This window comes from Macaca mulatta, chromosome 5, assembly GCF_049350105.2.
Source record: "Macaca mulatta isolate MMU2019108-1 chromosome 5, T2T-MMU8v2.0, whole genome shotgun sequence".
NCBI classification, from domain to species: domain Eukaryota; kingdom Metazoa; phylum Chordata; class Mammalia; order Primates; family Cercopithecidae; genus Macaca; species Macaca mulatta.
In genome coordinates this window covers 161,002,170-161,021,429 of record NC_133410.1, presented here as the reverse complement: position 1 = coordinate 161,021,429, position 19,260 = coordinate 161,002,170, and the positions used below count along the sequence as shown (strand labels likewise).

Below are 19,260 nucleotides of genomic sequence, written 5' to 3'. Positions count from 1 at the left end.
GAAGTAGAGCCTGATACAATATGACAATTGCTGAAATCTCAAGATAAAATTTGAATGGCTGAGGTGTTGCTTTTTATTGATGAGCAAAGAAAGCTGTTTCTTGAGATAGAACCTACTCCTAGTGAAGATGCTTTGAAAATTGTTGAAATATCAACAAAGGACTTATATTACATAAAATTAGTTGATAAATTGATAAAGCAGCAGTGGTTTGGGAGGATTGCCTCCAATCTTGAAAGAAGTTCTATAGTTAGGTAAAATGCTGTCAAATAGCATAGTGTCTTTCATAAAAGGAAGAGTCAATTGATGTGGCTAACTTTATTGTTGTCTTATTTTAAGAAATTGCCACAGCCGTAATGATTAGTCAGCAGCCACTGAAGTCTCAGTTGATCATTAGCATTTTTTTTTTTTTTTTTTTTTTTAGCAATATAGTCCTTTTAAATTAAGGTATGTACTTTTTTTTTTTTACACATAATGCTATTATGCACTTAGTAGTGTAAATGTGACTTATATGCACCAGGAAACCAAAAAATTTTTGTGACCTGCTTTATTGCAATATTAACTTTATTGCAGTGGTCTGGAATTGAACCTGCATTTTTTCTGAGTTATAAGTATTGGTGAAATCATTAACCTCCTTCTCTTTTTGTATGGTTTCTTCAACTCACAAAGGATAGCAGCCCCAGTGAAAGTCATTACAGAAGGCAGAGGAAACTCCATTTTTTCCTTTTTTTTTTTTTTTTAAAAGACTTTGCCGCTGTGTGTGTGTGTGTGTGTGTTTACCTTATCCTAGTGGGCCTTACCACACATTTCTGTTATGTGAGATCCAAATGTGATGTGATATACACAAGAGTAATTTTCACCCCATTCTTAAAACTAAAAATGATGTTTAAGTTACTTTTTCCTGGGGGAAAATTCAACCCCGTGGTAATTAAGCTTCACTTTACTTGAAATTAATATCTTTTTATAAATTTTACGGACTCATAAGAAATGTAATACATTTTGCTTAAGTAACTAGCATAAGCCAAAATGGCATTTCATTTTTCTTAGGCTCAGCAGATTTAATTTAATAAAGATTATAAATTGATTTTAATTAATGATGCTTACAAAATGAAAATTAATTTACAGTGTTGAATAGGAAAGCTACTAAAACCATAAGCCAAAGCAATATGAATAAAAGTATAATTTAGACACAATTTTAAACCAGATTTTGAAAAACTTTACTCAGTGATATAGTCAGGCTCAATTGTATGCCTACTAGATTACTTCTTGTATAGGCTGATATATGCATAAAAGTATTATTTTTGAATTTTACATAAAATTATATTTATCTCTTTAATGCGAATTTATCTCTTTAATGTAAAAATTGTATTTGTCTTTTATCCTTGTTTCTTGTTGCACATATCAGTTACAGGTCAAGCATGAGATAAGAAAATCGTGTTAATTTCATTTTCAACTAAAATAAGACTATTTCTTAGCTTATTCTTGTTTGTTGAATAAAAAAAGATTGTTCATATGTGTGAGAAATTGCTGCAGCATAATGTTCAGTCTTTTTCTGTGAGTAGCATGATAATCTTTTCTTCATAGAAATCTACATCTTATCTGGGAAAGATTAGTAAAACTCATCTTTAATGTATGGTAAAACTGCAGATCTTTTTCCTCTTTTCTCAAGTCAAATTTTCGCAGTCAGAACATTCAGAAACAGGATCCCTTTTCCAGTTTTACACTTGTGTTTAAGTGAAGGAAAATGTGTTCAGTTTTGTTCTGCACTCCTCCAGGTGATTTCCAATAAGACTTGAGACTTGCTGATATCCTTCCTCACTCTCAAGCCCAAACAGCAATAGAAACATTTCAAGATTTTCTTTTGTAACATGTTTTTCAAAAGCTCATTTTCCTTTTAAATCTAAGAATGTTGTCCTTTGAAATAAAAAAAAAACCCAACCATTTTTTTCACACCTTGCAGAGACTGAAACATAAGTACTACGTAGGCTAGTTTCTACAGCTATTAATGTTTCAGGTATTCAACAGAATCTAGCCTGCTGTTTTCTTTAAAGGGCCCGTTTCAGTTCAGATACCCTATTGAGAAGTTTTCCACTGCTAAGTGGATTGTGTGTGTGTGTGTGTGTGTGTGTGTGTGTGTGTGTGTAAGAGTTCTTTAAATGAGTGAAATGACCTTTGTTTAATGAAGTTAACTATTTTATAACATCTTTCAGATGTTAAAACATTTTGCCCCAAGAGCTTTTGATATCAGTACTTTTATACAGATGTTTTTTGTGTTAGTTTGGGTCCTCTGAGACACAGATGTCAAGACAAGATTTGATGTGCAGGGAATCTCCCACCCCATCCTACTACCCTCCCACATTTTCTGTTGGAGCAATCCCCATTCTAGTACTTCTACCCTGCTCAGTAGCTTGCTGGGAGAAGCCCAGAGGCAGCAAGGCCAGGGGTGGTTGCCATGGATTCCAAGGTGCGATAGCTGGAGGCTGTCAAGCAGTTCTGTTCCTCATAGCAGGTTAGGTTGAAGGGACATCTGAGTAGGGTACCACTGTGGCCACTACACCCTCCTCTTTCCTTCAGCCTTTGACATCCTTCCCTCATGTGAACACTCTTTACTGTGTTACCCACCCATGGGGATGTTGTCACTCTGTTCTGCCTTTGACCTACGGGGGCTTCTTAACTATATGGATTATTCCTCATGCTTCTTAGAGTCAAGCTTTGCCACCCCTTGCACCCTTGTTGGTCTGCCTCTGTTCCTCCCCGCCGCCATCCCTCACTACAGAAAGGCTCTTTTCATTCTGCTTCAACTCCCGAATTTCGGACTACCTGCCTCCCACATATACACCTAGCTTGCTTGGCTCCATCTAATAGCTTTTTGACTAAATTGTTGAGGAAAAGAAGGAAGAAGAGCCATCAGGGTTTCTTACTTCTGCAACTGGCTAGAACATGGTTCCATTCACTGAAATAGAGAAAATAATAGGAGGATCTAAGAACAAATTTGGGCCTCACGTATGTGTGCATGTTGTGGGGAAATAGAAGTTTGGATGTTAAAATAATGAATTTGGTGTGACTTTGGGACACCTTCTTGAAATTAATAGGCTCAGTAGAGGAGTCTGACTGGAGATAATAGTATGGGGAATCATAGCTTCTATGTGGTAGTTGAAACCCTGACTTTCAAAGAAACAACAAAGAAGGGAGGAGCTAGCGCTGGAGCACAGTAACAGTGCTGCCTGAGGGATGCACCGAGGAATGTACCAGGAAAATTAAGGGACAGGAGAGAGTTGAAAAGAGAGCCAGTGACCAACAGAGTATAAAGATATAAAAATGGCAAAAGAGTCATTGAGATTTAACAACCAGTTTAAAATTTAGTTATTATGGAGCAAGCCCATATCACACAGGTGGTGGCATGAACGGGAATGAGGGATTAAATTTAGCCAAAAACAAAATATGTATTATAATTCAAATAACAAAAAGTATATATTGTCATGTGGACTGAGGAATAGTCTTTTCCATCCTTTGCAGTAAAGATATATGTGATTGACTAGCCAAGTCGATTTAAATTATTTAGTGTACATCCATAAAACTTTATGAATTACTTGCTGCATATGTGATGACACTCGCCAGTATTGCCCATTTTGTGTTGATTTTGTTAACGTACATTACTAAGGAGCTTTTCATCAAATTTTGCAGTCCCTGAAACATTTTCATCTTTAAAGTTACAAATGTGATTTCTCAGCTGCTGTATAGAAAATATGGAACCAGAAATACTAAAAAATGATAATTGTTTTTAAAGTATTAATCTTTTTAGTCACACAGTTGTTTTTTACATGCTATGCTGAAAATAACAAGAAATTTGATGCAGAGGGAAAAATGATTTTTTATGACTTAGTAGATAATTCACAAATATGTGTTAAGATATTAGGATTTATGTCCTACCAGTTTCAAAAGTACTACAAGTGACTTGTTCAATACGGAGTACAACTTTAAAAAATGTATTTAAAGTAATTGATGTTGTGTTTGTGACCTGGCTTGAAGTTCTCTTTTGGTGAAGAGCATGCATAAAAAGGTTTGATAATTATTTACTCAGTGAACAAATGTTTTGAGTGCCTTATGAGTCAGGCATTTTTGTGAGTGCTGGAGATAATAGTGATGAAAAACAAAAGTCCCTTTTCCTTATAGAACTTAAAGTGTGGGAAGGCAGATAGTACAGAAATAAATTGATGGATGGATAGATGGATAGGTAGGTATTTACTATATAGCAGGTACTGTTTCTGCTTTTGTTTAGTGCTGTGGAAATGAGTAGAGCCAGGACAAAGGAAAAGAAGAGGTGATGCTGGTGGGTATTATTTTAAGTTGGATGGTTAGAGAAAGTATTAAATAGGGGACATTTGAACAGAGTCCTCCATGAAGGAAGTACAAATAATAAAAAGAGGAATAGCCAGCACAAAGGCTCTGAGGTTGCAGCACACTTTACCCCTCAAGAAAGAACGGTGACAGAAAGTGAGAAAGAGAGAAGTAAAATATGAGTTCACAGTGGTGGGAATGTATGTGGGTGATAGAAGGACCCAACAGGCAACCATAAAAGACATTGGCTTTTACTCTGAGTGAAATGGGAAGCTCTTAGTGGGTGTTGAGCAGTGGATTAGTAAGATAAAACTTATTTCATTATGCATTTCAGGTACTTACTCCTAATCATAGTAATTAATAAATTATTAATTTGGAGTATAGGAAGTTCATATGTGAAGTGATGGGTGTTGGCTCTTTTAGAATTCAGTGAAAATCTTAAACTTCTTGCAGAAAGTGATTCCAAGCTTTGAGTTACTCTTCCTGATGATCAGTACAATTGGTTTACTTTCTTGTTATCTTTGTCCTAAAGCTTCTTAAATCACTTTGTAGCTCAAGTCTAATGGATTATACCAGCCCATGTAAATTCTGAAAATGTTAATATTGCCCAGTGATTCAGAGGCTTTAGTAATTTGCTTAAAGTACTTCTTGTTTTATTGGTATAAACTGTATTCCTCAGTGTCTACTATGATTTCAAAGTTAGTACTTGGCTTGGAATTTTCCTTTGAAGCTCGCAACTGTAGTTCAATATAAGATAGGCTGTCAGAGCTCCACTTATTTAACAACTGTATCTGTGCCCACTTTTATTCCTTTAAGCATCCTAGAGTAAGCATTTCAAATGGTTTTGAATTATCAAAGGTCATTTTGAATAACAAGATTATTGAGAAAATATTTTAAAAGTTCATGAGAAAGTTGTGTAAAATACACCCCCCCACCCAAGGTAGGCCTGAAATGCCACTAAATCAACAAAGGATAGTGAATAAAAGTTACCCTGTATTTTCTAGGATTTGGGGAAAGTGGAGTAGCTCTACTTTCTTTAAATAGCCTATTTTAAATTTGTTTGAACAGCAGAATTATTATACCTCTTTTTCATTCAGAATGGAGTTGACTGTAGGCATCTTTTTAAAGTACCCATAGGTCAGGACCTCTCTGGACTTTCCACTACCTTGAAAGACACTGCCAGAAGAATGTTGTTCCCCACACTTACAAAAGGAACAGTAATGTTCTTTTCTCCAGCCATTATTTTATGCAAAGTCCAACTTTATTTTATCAGAGCTATCTGAACTTTCAATGTATTTGAAACATTCATTGACTAATATCTTTAATGGAGCTTTTAATGTCTCTGATCATTTATCCTTTGTTAGGTTAGCAGAACTGGAACAACACAGTTACTTTCACAGCTTCAAATGATACTTTCATAGTCATTTGTGGACATGTACTATGCAGTGTCACAAAGTTTGAGCCACCTGACAAACCTATTTCTAGTTGAGATCAACAGGGTGATGCTCTGCCTTCTTGTTGCAGCTGTCATACTGTAAACAAGTGTCATTTTCATGGTCCATGAGGAAAAGTATAGCATTTTCCTCATTTTGGTGCTTTTCATTAGTGATTGGGCAGTTTAAAATGGCCCCAAAACATAGCCCTGAAGTTCTGTTTAATGTTCCTGAGTGCAGGAAGGTTGTAATTTGCCTTAAAGATAAACTAATGTGTATTAAATAAACTTAATTCAGGCATTAGTTATAATGCTGTTGACCATGAGTTCAATGCTGATGAATCAATCTATATTAAAGATATATTTAGACAGAAACACACATAAAAAAGGTTATGCGTTGATCAGTTGGCAACAATGTTGTGACCAGAGGCTTGTGAGAACTGTATTTCCCCTAGGAGCAATGGCTCAGTATTTGTTAATTCAGTGGTTGCAGCAATTTTATAGAACGCAATTACTGTGAATGCAAATCAACTGTATTTCATTAACAGTGGTGATTTATAGGGACTTTAGATACCAGAAGTGTTTCATAATTCCCTTTCTCGAAACCATTGTTTTAATATGTTTAAATGCATGCATGCAGAGTTGTGATGTTAAACATAATTTTACTGTGGGTTCTGGTCAAAAAGAGGAAATGTCATCAGGTAACTTGAAAGATACGTTATTCTAAACATTATCCTCCAGAAAATTGGCATGTACAAGAAGCATATTGAATGCTCAGCAAATAATTTGTTTTAGAGTAATAATCTTTGAGTATTGTAGTGATTCTAGTTTTGGAAAAGAAGGCAGTATCAGTGTTAGAGAATAATATTCTTTCAGGATTTTATGTGGTTACTTCAAGGTGTATGAAAGAAGACTCACTTGGGTGTTAAATTCTTGTCCCTGCTTTACTTAAAGCTAGTAATCTTGAGAAATTTACTAAATCATTTTAAGCCTGATTACCTTGCCTGCAAAGTGAGGAACATTTTCAGTTTAAAATTTTATTTCTTTTATTAGTATTCTTCCTGACCTTGAATCATTTCTGTTCCCATCATATCCAGTTGCCAAGAAATCCATGAACCTTAATGTTGTTTATTAGCCATCAGATTTTATTTCACTGAACTCAAGTTCAGTCACATTAGTTACCGATAAAATCATGTTATGTATATTAATATATATAACTTATATATATTAATATATTATATTAAATGTATAATATATTAATATATAAAAATATATTAATATATATAAATATATAACATGATTTTATCGGTAACTGTGACTGAACTTGAATATATCAAATATTTGATATATCTTGACATTTTGTATTATGGTAAGAAGAAATAAAAGACCTTCCTCAAATTTTAGGATATGGACTTCTGTTTGTTGATGTTGGTGTTTTATCATACACTGTTGTAAATCATACTAAAGGTTTTCTCTGAAAAAGACTAGAATTGACAATACTTCATTTGTTAACAGTTTCAAGTTTTAGATCACGGGTGCTTAATTTCTTGTGTGTGCACAATATGTTGGCATTATTTTATCTGACCTCAAAGATGTCCATATAGATACCAACAAAGGATAAAGTGTAAGAATAAATATCATGAAAAGATGCTGTATCAGATAAAATTCTAGAGCCAGGTTTAAAAAACATAAAGGTAAACATGCTTGATATGTAAAAATTGAGAAATATGATAAAAACAGAAATGTTTAAAGCATCTGTAATACCACTGCCTAAGATGCAGTTTATTTTGAAATGTTGTCTTCTAGTCTTCATACAGTTTAAAAATCATATTATAATCATTATTATTTCCAGTATTTTCCCCTTAGCGTAATATAATATAACATCCGTGTTTTAAAAAATGTTTTATGAACGTCATGTTTAGGGATTACACTGTATATATCCCATCTCATAGATTCCTTTATATTGAGCATTTGAATTTTTACTTTTATTTACATTTATTTTTATCTTTATATTTGCTTTTGTGGATAAACTGCAGTGAGCATCCTCTGTATAATTTTTTTTTTCTGTTTTAGGATTACTTCCTTAGGATAGATTGCCAGAAGTGGAGTTACTGGGTCAGAGGGTATGAACTTATGAACTTTTTTTTTTAAATAAATTTTTTGTTTCTGTCCAGTCATTTGTAAAAGAATTAAAATAATAATGATTATAATTGTTACCTGCTTGAAAACTGTGTCTGAAGGCAAGATTCTGTGATCAGAGAAGTTTGGGAAATACCAGGATAAAAAGCCTTTTAATCTGATTTACCTCAGCATTTCCCAAATTTAACTGAACACTGAAATTTTTTTTTGATACACTTCTTAAAATTTTGTGGAAGTTTTATATAGGATATAGTCTATGAACTACTGATGTAAAGTTGAAATTGTTTTATATGCTTATGTTTTATTGGTCAAAGGAATTAAACTATAAATCTTTATGCTAAAAATTATTAAAAGCGATTAATGTTGTTTACTATGGTTTTTGTGCATGTCTTTATAAAGTCTTATAACTTTTAAAATTGAAATGTTCTATATTGTTTACTAAAAAGCATTTTAATGCCTTGGTGGCATCAATACTTTTTTGCAATCATTAATGATATTTAGAATGTAGACATATAACATGAAAGTAGAACATAATATAGATTGTACAAATCTTGTTTTTTCCACTATTTTCCCCTGCAGAATGTGAAAACCTTTGCATCTTCTGATAGTCTAGCCAAGGTCCAAGAAGTAGCAAGCTGGCTTTTGGAAATGAATCAGGAACTGCTCTCTGTGGGCAGCAAAAGACGACGAACTGGAGGCTCTCTGAGAGGTAACCCTTCCTCAAGCCAGGTAGATGAAGAACAGATGAATCGTGTGGTAGAGGAGGAACAGCAACAGCAACTTAGACAACAAGAGGAGGAGCACACTGCAAGGAATGGTGAAGTTGTTGGAGTAGAACCTAGACCTGGAGGCCAAAATGATTCCCAGCAAGGACAATTGGAAGAAAACAATAATAGATTTATTTCAGTAGATGAGGACTCCTCAGGAAACCAAGAAGAACAAGAGGAAGATGAAGAACATGCTGGTGAACAAGATGAGGAGGATGAGGAGGAGGAGGAGATGGACCAGGAGAGTGATGATTTTGATCAGTCAGATGATAGTAGCAGAGAAGATGAACATACACATAGTAACAGTGTCACAAACTCCAGTAGTATTGTGGACCTGCCCGTTCACCAGCTCTCCTCCCCATTCTATACAAAAACCACAAAAGTGAGTATATTCATTATATTGTTAACTTGAGAAACTTTACATACCTATTTTAAGTAATGAAACTTTCCTCTCAGTCTTTGTATTACTAAAAATTAATCTTAAGATATGTAATAATAAAATGAACTAGTTTTTTGTTTTACAGAAGGTATTGGAAAGTATTAACAAGTAGAAATACTGATAATGGGACAATCTGAGTACAAATGGAGGGAAAGTAATTGAGCCTATTACTATGAAAAGTTATTAACATCAAATTTTTGTCTAAACCTTGAGTTCCGGGCAGGGATTAGTAGCTTGTGTGGGGTGTAGAGGTTTTGGGTGAAATATGATTTGTGTAAATCAAGTAATGAAGAAGCTTTTTATTTACAAAATGCAGCTGCTGGAGTGGGCTGTCTATTTACAAGTGTCACTCTAAGGCATAAATTACTCAAAAGTTGCCTCAAATTAGTTCTAGTTATTTATGATTTGAGAATTAGAAATAGTGGATATTCATGTAGAATAGACTTACAAGTTAAACTATATTTTGGAAAGGAACATTTTAACTTGAATAATAGCTTACTTGTTTTATAGACATTAAAATAATGTCTGTGGTAGTTCATCCTCTTACTCCTACTTGCTTATTTCTTACATTTTACAGTGATTTTAGGCCATAAACAATATACAAACTGATTTAACTGATTTGACATCATATCATTTAACCTAACTTGACTTGGAATGAAGTGTCTTACACACTTGGATTAATAATAGTTGAATTGCTAAATCATGTTTTACATCTGCTTGTAAAACCTTGACTTTCTAAAATGTGTTTGGCCCTAATTTACCTAGCCTGTCTGCAAGTCAGATTATATTTAGCTAGCATGATCTAAGAAGGACGTGACATCAAGTAGTGATTTTTCATCCATTGTATCATCCCTGTCTCAAGATGTTGAAGCAGTAGCTTTGGATCTCAGCCAGATGGCTCTACCGCTAACAACTATACACTGCTTTGTTAAGGCTCAGACCTTATATAGTGTCATTCCTCCCTTCTGTCCCCCCAGTCTTAATCCCCTTCTTCAAGGTTACTATATCAAAAGGGAGTTTATACAGCTCTTTTTTTCCTGAGGGTTCAGTTAGAGGAATAGGGGTTTAATACTTAAGTTCCAATTGCATTATCTTATTTCAGAAAGAGGTTCAATCAAAACTAAGCCTTGCAGAACAATGCAGAGTTATTGCTGATTTCTGCTACACTTTAAATTAAAAGCAAAAAAAGCTAGTTAGACAAAACTTTATCTTTTTCCAAAAGGAAAAGTCATCCTTATATTCTGTAGGAAACCTTCCAGTTCACAAGTTTGACAGGTACTTCATCTTTTCTTTACCTTCAAGATAAAATCATTAACAGAAATTTTATGTGTGTGATGATTACCTCTTTAAAAACGAAGTATACTGAATTTGTTAGTTTTTTTTCCTAGTGATTCTGAATCAGGAATAACAGTTATTCTTGTACATGCAAGATAACAAGAATGGACTGGGCCCTAACCATAGCAGGGATAGATGTGTGTATGCATTTGTATATATACACATGTACAATATAGATGTGTATATGCATTTATTATATAAGTGTGTATGTATACTTTTTGATATATTGTTGATCATGAGATGATTTGCCTTCATAAGTATGGCATGAAGAATACAAAGCTATTTGATTGCCAGGACAGTGATGCCCTTCTATAAGTACGATTTCAGTCTGAAATTTTTCTAAATGTTTTCCTTTTTGTCCATTCCTAAAACCCTTCTGCCAGAGTATTCCCGGAGCACTTTCAACAGCATTTAGAAAAGTCGCTTAGTACTGCTTTACCTAAAAAGAAAATGTCAATATTCTCCGTCTGTAGATGTTTTAATACAATAAATAGAAGCTCTCACTAGTTCAAGTACTTTATTTTGGAAGAGCTTTAAATTCTTGATCATTATAAAGTTAAGACACTTCTACAGACATTACCCTAGACCATAGTTTCATTCAAGTCTTAAACTTTGACTTTTGAGAGTAGAGGCATAAGAAATGAAATCCCATTTTTAAATGTTAATATAGGATTAGCTTTCTACAGATTTTACTCAGGATACCTTTCAAGTTTTATTTTTTGACGTTCTCATAAACAAACCCTGTGGACAGCTAGACTGAATTTTATCCGTCATCCCTAAATATGCTGCATAAGCAAATATGATATTAATGAGAAAAAAAGATGTTTAATTCTTCCTTGCATTGCTTTATTCTTTGAAAGCATTTTGAAAACTGTCAAAACTTTGAGGACAGTTTTTCCCCCCTTGTCACTAAAGGTTTGTTCTTTTGGGAGCCTTATGGCAAGCAATATATGTTAAAAATTCCATACTGTCTTAATGTTAAAAGTCAAGGGAAGTGATAGTCAAGAATTGCTATTTATTAAGCTCACACTGTTTGAAAGATCCTATGACAGATACATAAACAGAAGTTACAGAGAGGCCAAATGATCCACCCCAGATCACACTAAGTGATGAGAGATTTTAATCCTGATTTGCCTAATTGCAAAAAACCCCTTTCTCTTTCCATGTACTATGCTGCCCCCTATGGTAGAATATGACAAACATCACTAAACAAGATTTCCAATATAGTCATAGAGACTCTGGCGTGTGATGATTTTCTAATACTGTGTCCCATTTGAAGTGATCAGAGCTACCCTATAGAAAGGACAGAGAGCTCAGTTAACTACTTTTCTTTGTGGCACTTAACAAAACACTATTGAAGATTTTACAGCTCAAGGCTAAAGTAATCAGGAAGAAATGACGCTATTACAAAATCTGATAGAGGTCATACTCTCTCGAATCCATAAAACATGCTTTTAAAGCAGAGGTTGTGTGCTGGCTGTTCCTCTAAATTTGACTAGCCTGTAAATTCTAGAGTCAACTTGGTTCTCCAGATATAAATGTCTGTCTCTTCAGTTTTTACTTCCTTTGTCAACATCCTTATCATATATATTTTTTTAAAATTGTTTTCTGAAGAGATGCCCAGCTCATATTGAAGAATCTTTGACATATTTTATGCAGATATCAACTAATTTTCTACTAACATGAAAAACAAATGAGACAATTATTAGGCCAGATCTGGTATCCTGATCTTTTGATGAAGAGAAGTGTGTTTGAGCACTAATTTCTGATGCTTCCATATCTGTCATAGTGGCTTCCACCTGTTCTCTTCTCATATAACATCCTTACCTCAAATGAGTCTATTTTTTTTCCCATCCTGATTGTTGGATTCTTCCACCTGTTCTCGTCTCACATAACTTCCTTACCTGAAATTAGTCTATTTTTTTCCCATCCTGATTGTTAGATTCCTCTTAGTAATTAAACCGTGTTTATCCATTTGCCTCAAATAAGAAATAAATGTTTATCAAAAAATACATATGTATAAAGGATAGCCGGGTATGGTAGCTCACACTGTGATCCCAGCACTTTGGGAGGCTGAGGTGGGCAGATTGCTTGAGCCTAGGGGTTCAAGACCAGCGTGGGCAAACATGGCAAAACCCTGTCTCTACAAAAAACAAAAATTAGCTGAGTGTGATGGCATGCACCTGTGGTTCCAGCTACTTTGAGGGCTGAGGTGGGAGGATCATTTGGGCCCAGGAGGTTGAGGCTGCAGTGATCTGGGCCATAGAGAGTCCTGTTTCAGAATAAATAAGTAGAGAGGGGGGGAGTTGTGGAGAAGCATCTAGTATATTGGAGTTTAGAGGCATAAGACCCTTTCTTTCTTGTCTATAAGTTCTGAACAATAGAGGAATCAGGTAATAGGATCATTAACCAATCAGGGTATCTGGTCCACCATTCTCCAACCACCTCCTAGGACCAGAGCTGCTGAGAAACTTTGTAGGACAATGTGTCTAACATTGGAAATATAACAGGGCTCTAAGTTACACTCTATTGTAGAGTTCTAGAGAATGATAGCTTCTTCAGAAAGTCCCTGGCCTAGTCTACCTACAAGACAAATAACGTAAGTTCAAATTTTGTTTGGTGTAGACATGTCCAGAGAGCAAAAAATGCTATTTAAGGCAGTCATCTTGAGTAACATCCACTAGTAAACATGGCCCAGTGAATAGCCATGTCCCCTACCTTTGTGAGGGAGGAAAAATGAAACATTGACTCAGCATAGTTTAGCCCAATTTTAAACATGTGGGGAGGATGATGGAAATGGGAGAAATGGGGACAATGGGTGAGATGGGTTTTCCCTTAACATATTAGAGTGATAAGAACTTTTCAGATCTGAGTTTGAATTCTGATTATGCCACTTATATGTAACTGTAAGTATGTAATCTCAGTGAACCTATTACTTTATCTGTAAAATGAAGACTAGAATGCCTACCTCTTAAGGTTTTTGTAAGGATTAAGTGAAATAATTTATGTAAATCAGGTAGCATAGTGTCTGGGACACTCAAGATATTTTACAGATACAGGCCTTATAACATCATTTTATTTGTCTCCTGTGCCTTACCCCAAATCCCACAAAATACACTTCATTCCCCACAGCGGTTGTCAGTCTCTATATGTATGTTTTACGACCTTCAGCATTCAGTCATCATATCACCCTCTAGTGTAAAAAGAAGTAGAGAAATAAAGTCTTTTAAAAAGGTACACAGGAGGATTAGAAGAATACTATAATAAGCTAGGCCCATCTTCAATAAAAATAGACATAAATTTTGAAGCCGATGCTACCCACAGATCTCCCTAGCTGATAAAATATGTACCCTTTCCTTTCATTAGAATTTAAGTCAATTTCTGTAGACTTCCTTCTAATCTTTAGCTAAAGCTTCTGTATATTTAAATGCTTTAATGAATCTTCCATATGGATGCCACAATGAATTTTAGCTCATGGTTAATTTCTAATTAATGCTTGTTAATATAGTTTTAAATATATTTGTTAATATTGTGTTAAACCATAATAACTCTAAATGTTGGTGATAAACTGTATCTCATTCACTGCAGGTCATGACAGTTACTATTATTAATTATTTAAGAGATACGGCCTTGCTGTGTTGCCCAGGCTGACCTTGAACCCCTGGGTACAAGAGATCCTCCTGTGTAGTTGGGACGGCAGGCGTGGACCACCGTGCCCAGCTCAAAAAGTATTTTAATTATGGGGTTTCATTGTAGACTAAAGAATAATCTTCACACCAAATGGGCCATTTTAAAATTGTTTTATAGCGCTCCAATGATTTGTTCTTTATACAGATGATAAACCTCACTGAAATATACACAAATACCACAAATAGTTATCTTCAAAATACTTCCAAAGAAAATTGTTTCCCATGTGTATTATTATAATGATCTGATCCATTTTTAATGTTGTTTTTTGTTGGTGGTAGGGAAGACAGTATGAAGAAAAAGGATATAGGAATATATCATGATGAATTTTGTTTTCACTTTGGTAGATAACTCCAAAATGATTTCTCAAGCTCCATTCATTCACCCTAGCCATAGTTTTGCATTTCTAGCTGTCTGTTGGGCATCATCATCTGAGTGGTCCACTGAAAACTGAAACTACTAGTAGTTTCTTTCCCCAAACCAAGTTTTTATTTTCCTGCCCATATTTTCTTTTCTCTCTCAATTGTCCCGTCTTCTGGTCAGTGGATGGAAAAGTGACTTGACTTCTTATGATCTGAGTCTGGGCCTGCTGAAGAATTTAACAGACTTGATCACTTAGTCTCTCTTTTTCTTACCCGCCAGGCACTTGTAAGATAAAAATTGGAGGGGAGGGTTAGTGTTTAAAAATGTAAAGAGCATTTTTGCTTGTGCTTCTGTTTGCATCAGGCTATGATGCCATGCCCTTGACGGTGAGTTGGCAGTATGAATAATTGGATGAGTTTTTTAAATGAATTTTTAGCTCTGTATAGATAATAGCCTCAATACAGATATCTGGTGCCCTGTTTCCCACTGATAAAGCCAAACCTAAATGAGAACATTTGAAGTCTTCCAATATCTTACCATAGTTTCTACCTGGTTTCATCTCCTTTCCTCTTTACTTGTTTTGAATGATACTCCTTCCCACCAGCCAGATCCTTCAAATCCAAGTCCAAATCCCCTATCTTTATACCTTCCTAGATTTAGAAAATCTAATTCCTTTGAACCTGTTGTTGCTTCTCTTCGTGGTGCAGTTCATTTGGTATTACCTGGTGACATTTTTGGTAAGCTTTGTCTTAAGTTAACATAAAATTCTTCACTTTTTTGAGCAGTAGAAATTTGATAAATTTGTCTTCAGTCCTAATTCAGGTTGAGAGTTGAAGACTGGCAAACTGTAATGTGAACAGTTGTCATTTCACCTCTTTTTTTTTTTTTTTTCTTCTAAGACAAGGTCTTGCTTTGTTGCCCAGGCTGGATGGAGTGCAGTGGCATAATCGCGGCTCACTGCAGCCTCCACCTCCCAGGCTTAAGCAATTCTCCCACCTCAGCCTCCAGAGTAACTGGGACCACCCGTGGAACCACCACGCTTGGCTAATTTTTGAATTATCTGTAGAGACAAGGTCTTACTATGCTGCCCACGTTGGTCTCACACTCCTGAGCTCTAGTGATCTTCCTGCCCAGGCCTCCCAAAGTGTTAGGATTATAGGTGTGAGCCACCATGCCCCAGCCTCATTTCACCTCTTAAGATGTACCTAAGCTAGACCAGAAATTGTAAATGGGCACATCATTAAAATTGAGTTTAAGACTCAGGTATTCAGTATACGTACAGATAGTTACATTGAGACTCCCCTGAGGAGAAGTTAAAAATCCCACCTTAGGAATCATTTTGTAACATGCAGAAATCGATTGAAGGCAATTCATACAGCCATTAAATATCACATTTGAAAGAATATTTAATAATGGGAAATGCTTAAAAATATTTTATTTAAAATATAGGATTCAAAACTCTATACAGTGTGATCTTAATTATGAAGCAAACATAGATTTTTATATATGTGTGTGTATGCATCTACATATATACATATGCAAAGAAAAAGATCAGAAGAAATTGTACCAAATGTTAGGAATTATCTCTGAATGTGGTTGAATAAAATGTTATTTTTTTCTTAAATACATTTTAGAATTTCTCCATTTTGTTATAACAAGCATATATGACTCTTTATTGGAAAAATAACTCTCTGCTGGAAACCAATTATTCTATGTAATCTTTTTTGATGACTTACATGGTGTGTAATGCTCCTAATGGAGGATTGGATAAAAAGATGTTCCTCACAAGAAATGGCATTATATAATGATCTCTGCATGAGAATGCAGCTGAATATAGTGGAAACCTTCCCCTATTCCCAACCCCCCATTTCATAGTGGAAAGGGCACGGAACTCTTCAAGTCCTAGTGTAACTGATTCTTCACATCTTTAGGGCTCAGGTGTTACCCTGGCAATTTTCTAAGATCAGCTTAACACATTACTAGAAGAGTAATAGCATAGTCGTATCTTTTCTTGTTTTGAAGATATTTATTTAATATGTGTTTTCTTTAAAGAGTTCTTTGGCCTTGATAGCACTTTTGGCTCTCTCTAAACGTGAATATTTTTCATATAAAAACCTTTCTCTGAGCAATTTCAGAGTCTGTCTTTGAAAATGGGTGTCCCCAACCCCCAGGCCATGGACCAGTACCAGTCTGTGGCCTGTTAGGAACTGGGCCTCACAGCAGGAGGCGAGTGGTGGGTGAGTGAGCATTACTGACTGTGCTCCACCTCCTGTCAGATCAGCTGTGGCATTAGATTCTAATAGGAGCACGAACCCTATTGTGAACTGCGTTTGCGAGAGATCTAGGTTGTATGCTCCTTCTGAGAATCTAATGCCTGATGATCTGAGGTGGAACAGTTTCATCCCAAACTGTCCCCCCACCTCCCCCGTCCACGGAAAAATTGTCTTTCGTGAAACCTGTCCCTGGTGCCAGAAAGGTTGGTGACTACTGTTTTAAAACACAATTATTATTATTATTTTTTGAGATGGAGTCTGGCTCTGTTGCCCAGGCTGGAGTGCAGTAGTGCAATCTCAGCTCACTGCAACCTCCACCTCCTGGGTTCAGGCGATTATCCTGCCTCAGCCTCCTGAGTAGCTGGGATTACCAGTGTCTGCCGCCACGCCCAGCTAATTTTTGTATTTTTAGTAGAGACAGGGTTTCACTATGTTGGCCAGGCTGGCCTCGAACTCCTGACCTCAAGTGATCCACCTGCCTTGGCCTCTCAAAGTGCTGGGATTACAGGCATGAGCCACCGTGCCTGGCCTTAAAACATAATTCCAAAGTGGCCATTGCTTTATGAGGAAATCGTTAGTGCTTTCCCTTCACTCCCTTCCCGTATTCCCAACCCCCCATTTCATCAAACTAATATATTTAACATGTTAAGAGTTTTTAGTCTTAATTTTAAGTCTCCTAAGATGGACTCCAAACTGGAGTGGACCTTTGAGATCACCAAGGCCAAACCTGTGTCCAGTGGCTTTACCAACAGACTTGAACTTACAAATGAGGCCATTACAAAGGAATACTGCAATGTCAAGTATCTTCATAGTTTTAGACAGTTATTTATGTTAGGGTTCTTTATTTAATGTTGACATCTCTGACTTTGCTTTGGTCCTTGTTCTTCTGCCTAGAGCAGTGACAGCTCTTTTCACAGGAGAAGACTGCTGCCGTATTAATCTGTGATCTTCTCCAGACTGAATGCCTTCAGTGTGTTCTCAGAATGTGTATATATATATATACTTATATTTTTTCTCATTAATCTTAACAGTCCTAATAGGTCATTTCTAATCTTTAACCCCATAGTGGACATGAGAAATATGTGAAGAGAGGTTAAGTAATTAATCATGTATCAATCAGCTGGTAAATAGTGGAGTTGGGATTAGAACTCAGATCTTATTCTGGGTCTAGGTTATGGACATATAACAAATGTACTTATGTTAACATTTGGAAATTCAGTTAAACAATATTAGGAATTTTGGGATGAGTGGGCTGTGAAATAACCTATAAAGCTACCGCCCTAACATTTATTTTCATGTCCCCAAATGTTGCCTCAACTAAATCTCTTTGTGGTATATTTATTGTGACTCATTGTATTAAGTTTGTTTTTCTCCGTCTCTCATTTAAGCCCTTTGATTTCTTATTTTATTGCCTAGTAATATTTATTGTATTATCAGGTACCCTGATAACCTAATTATTAGTCAATAAAGAATTAGTGTATAAATTTTTACATAATACTTGTCAGTCATTGACCACATGGATATATATTTTGTGTAGCTGGAGTCAGTGCATATACTTCTTTTATATTCCTGATTCTTTTGGTTATTACGATAATAATAGCCTTATTATTATTTGATAACCTGTTTAAACAGTTGACTTGTTCAGCCTCTCAAAGGGAATTTTCCCCACTCCCCTCTGCTTCACTGAGATCTTGACCCATTTACATGAATTATTTCTACATTCCTTCACCTAGAATTTCATGTGTATCTTTTTTCTTTTATCCCTCCAATCTGGAAAGAAGAAATACACTCGTCCTTTACAAGGAAACCTTGTGTTTGGATTGTTGATCCTTGAGGTTTGCAAAATGTTTTTTGGAGACTTCCTGCATTAGCCAGTCTGTCTTTTTAAATTAACAAGCTTTAATTTTTAGAGCAGTTTTAGATTCACAACAAAGTTGAATGAGAGGCCCAGAGAGTTCCCATATGCCCCCTGGTGCACACATGTACAGCTTCCCCTTTACCAGAATAGTACATTTGTTACAGTCGGTGAATCTACATTGTCATACCATTATCCGGAATCCATAGTTTCCACCAAGGTCTCACTCTTGGTGTTGTGCACTCTGTGGGTGTGGACAAATGTGTACTGACACGCATCTACCAATGTAGTACCATAGTGAATGGTTTCACTCCCTTAAAAATCCTGTGTTCTGCCTATTCATCCCTTTCTTCCCCAGTCTCTCATCACCATGATCCTTCCACCGTCTCCATAGTTTAACTTTATCGGAATGTCATATAGTTGCAATTATACAGTATGTAGCCTTTCAGATTGGCTTCTTTTACTGATGTAATATGTATTGACTTTTCCTCCATGTATATTTATAGCTTGATAGCTCATTTTCTTCTAACACTGAATAATATTCCATTGTTTGGATATACCACAGTTTATCCACTTCCCTAGTGAAAGACATCTTGGTTGCTTCCACATATTGGCAATTATGAATATAGCTGCTT

At 35.6% G+C, this 19,260-nt stretch overlaps 1 protein-coding gene across 9 annotated transcripts in view; it reads left to right on the top strand.

The window, feature by feature from the left end:
• FBXW7 (F-box and WD repeat domain containing 7) overlaps positions 1 to 19,260 on the top strand; it is a 210,790-nt gene that overhangs the window by 110,420 nt on the left and 81,110 nt on the right. For 6 of the 9 annotated variants that reach the window (XM_015139317.3, XM_015139321.3, XM_015139316.3 and 3 more), the window contains 2 exons: positions 7,841 to 7,890; positions 8,486 to 9,055. In XM_015139317.3, coding sequence (XP_014994803.1) covers positions 8,555 to 9,055 — 501 coding nt within the window. In that variant the 5' untranslated portion in view covers positions 7,841 to 7,890; positions 8,486 to 8,554. 9 annotated transcript variants of the gene reach the window in all.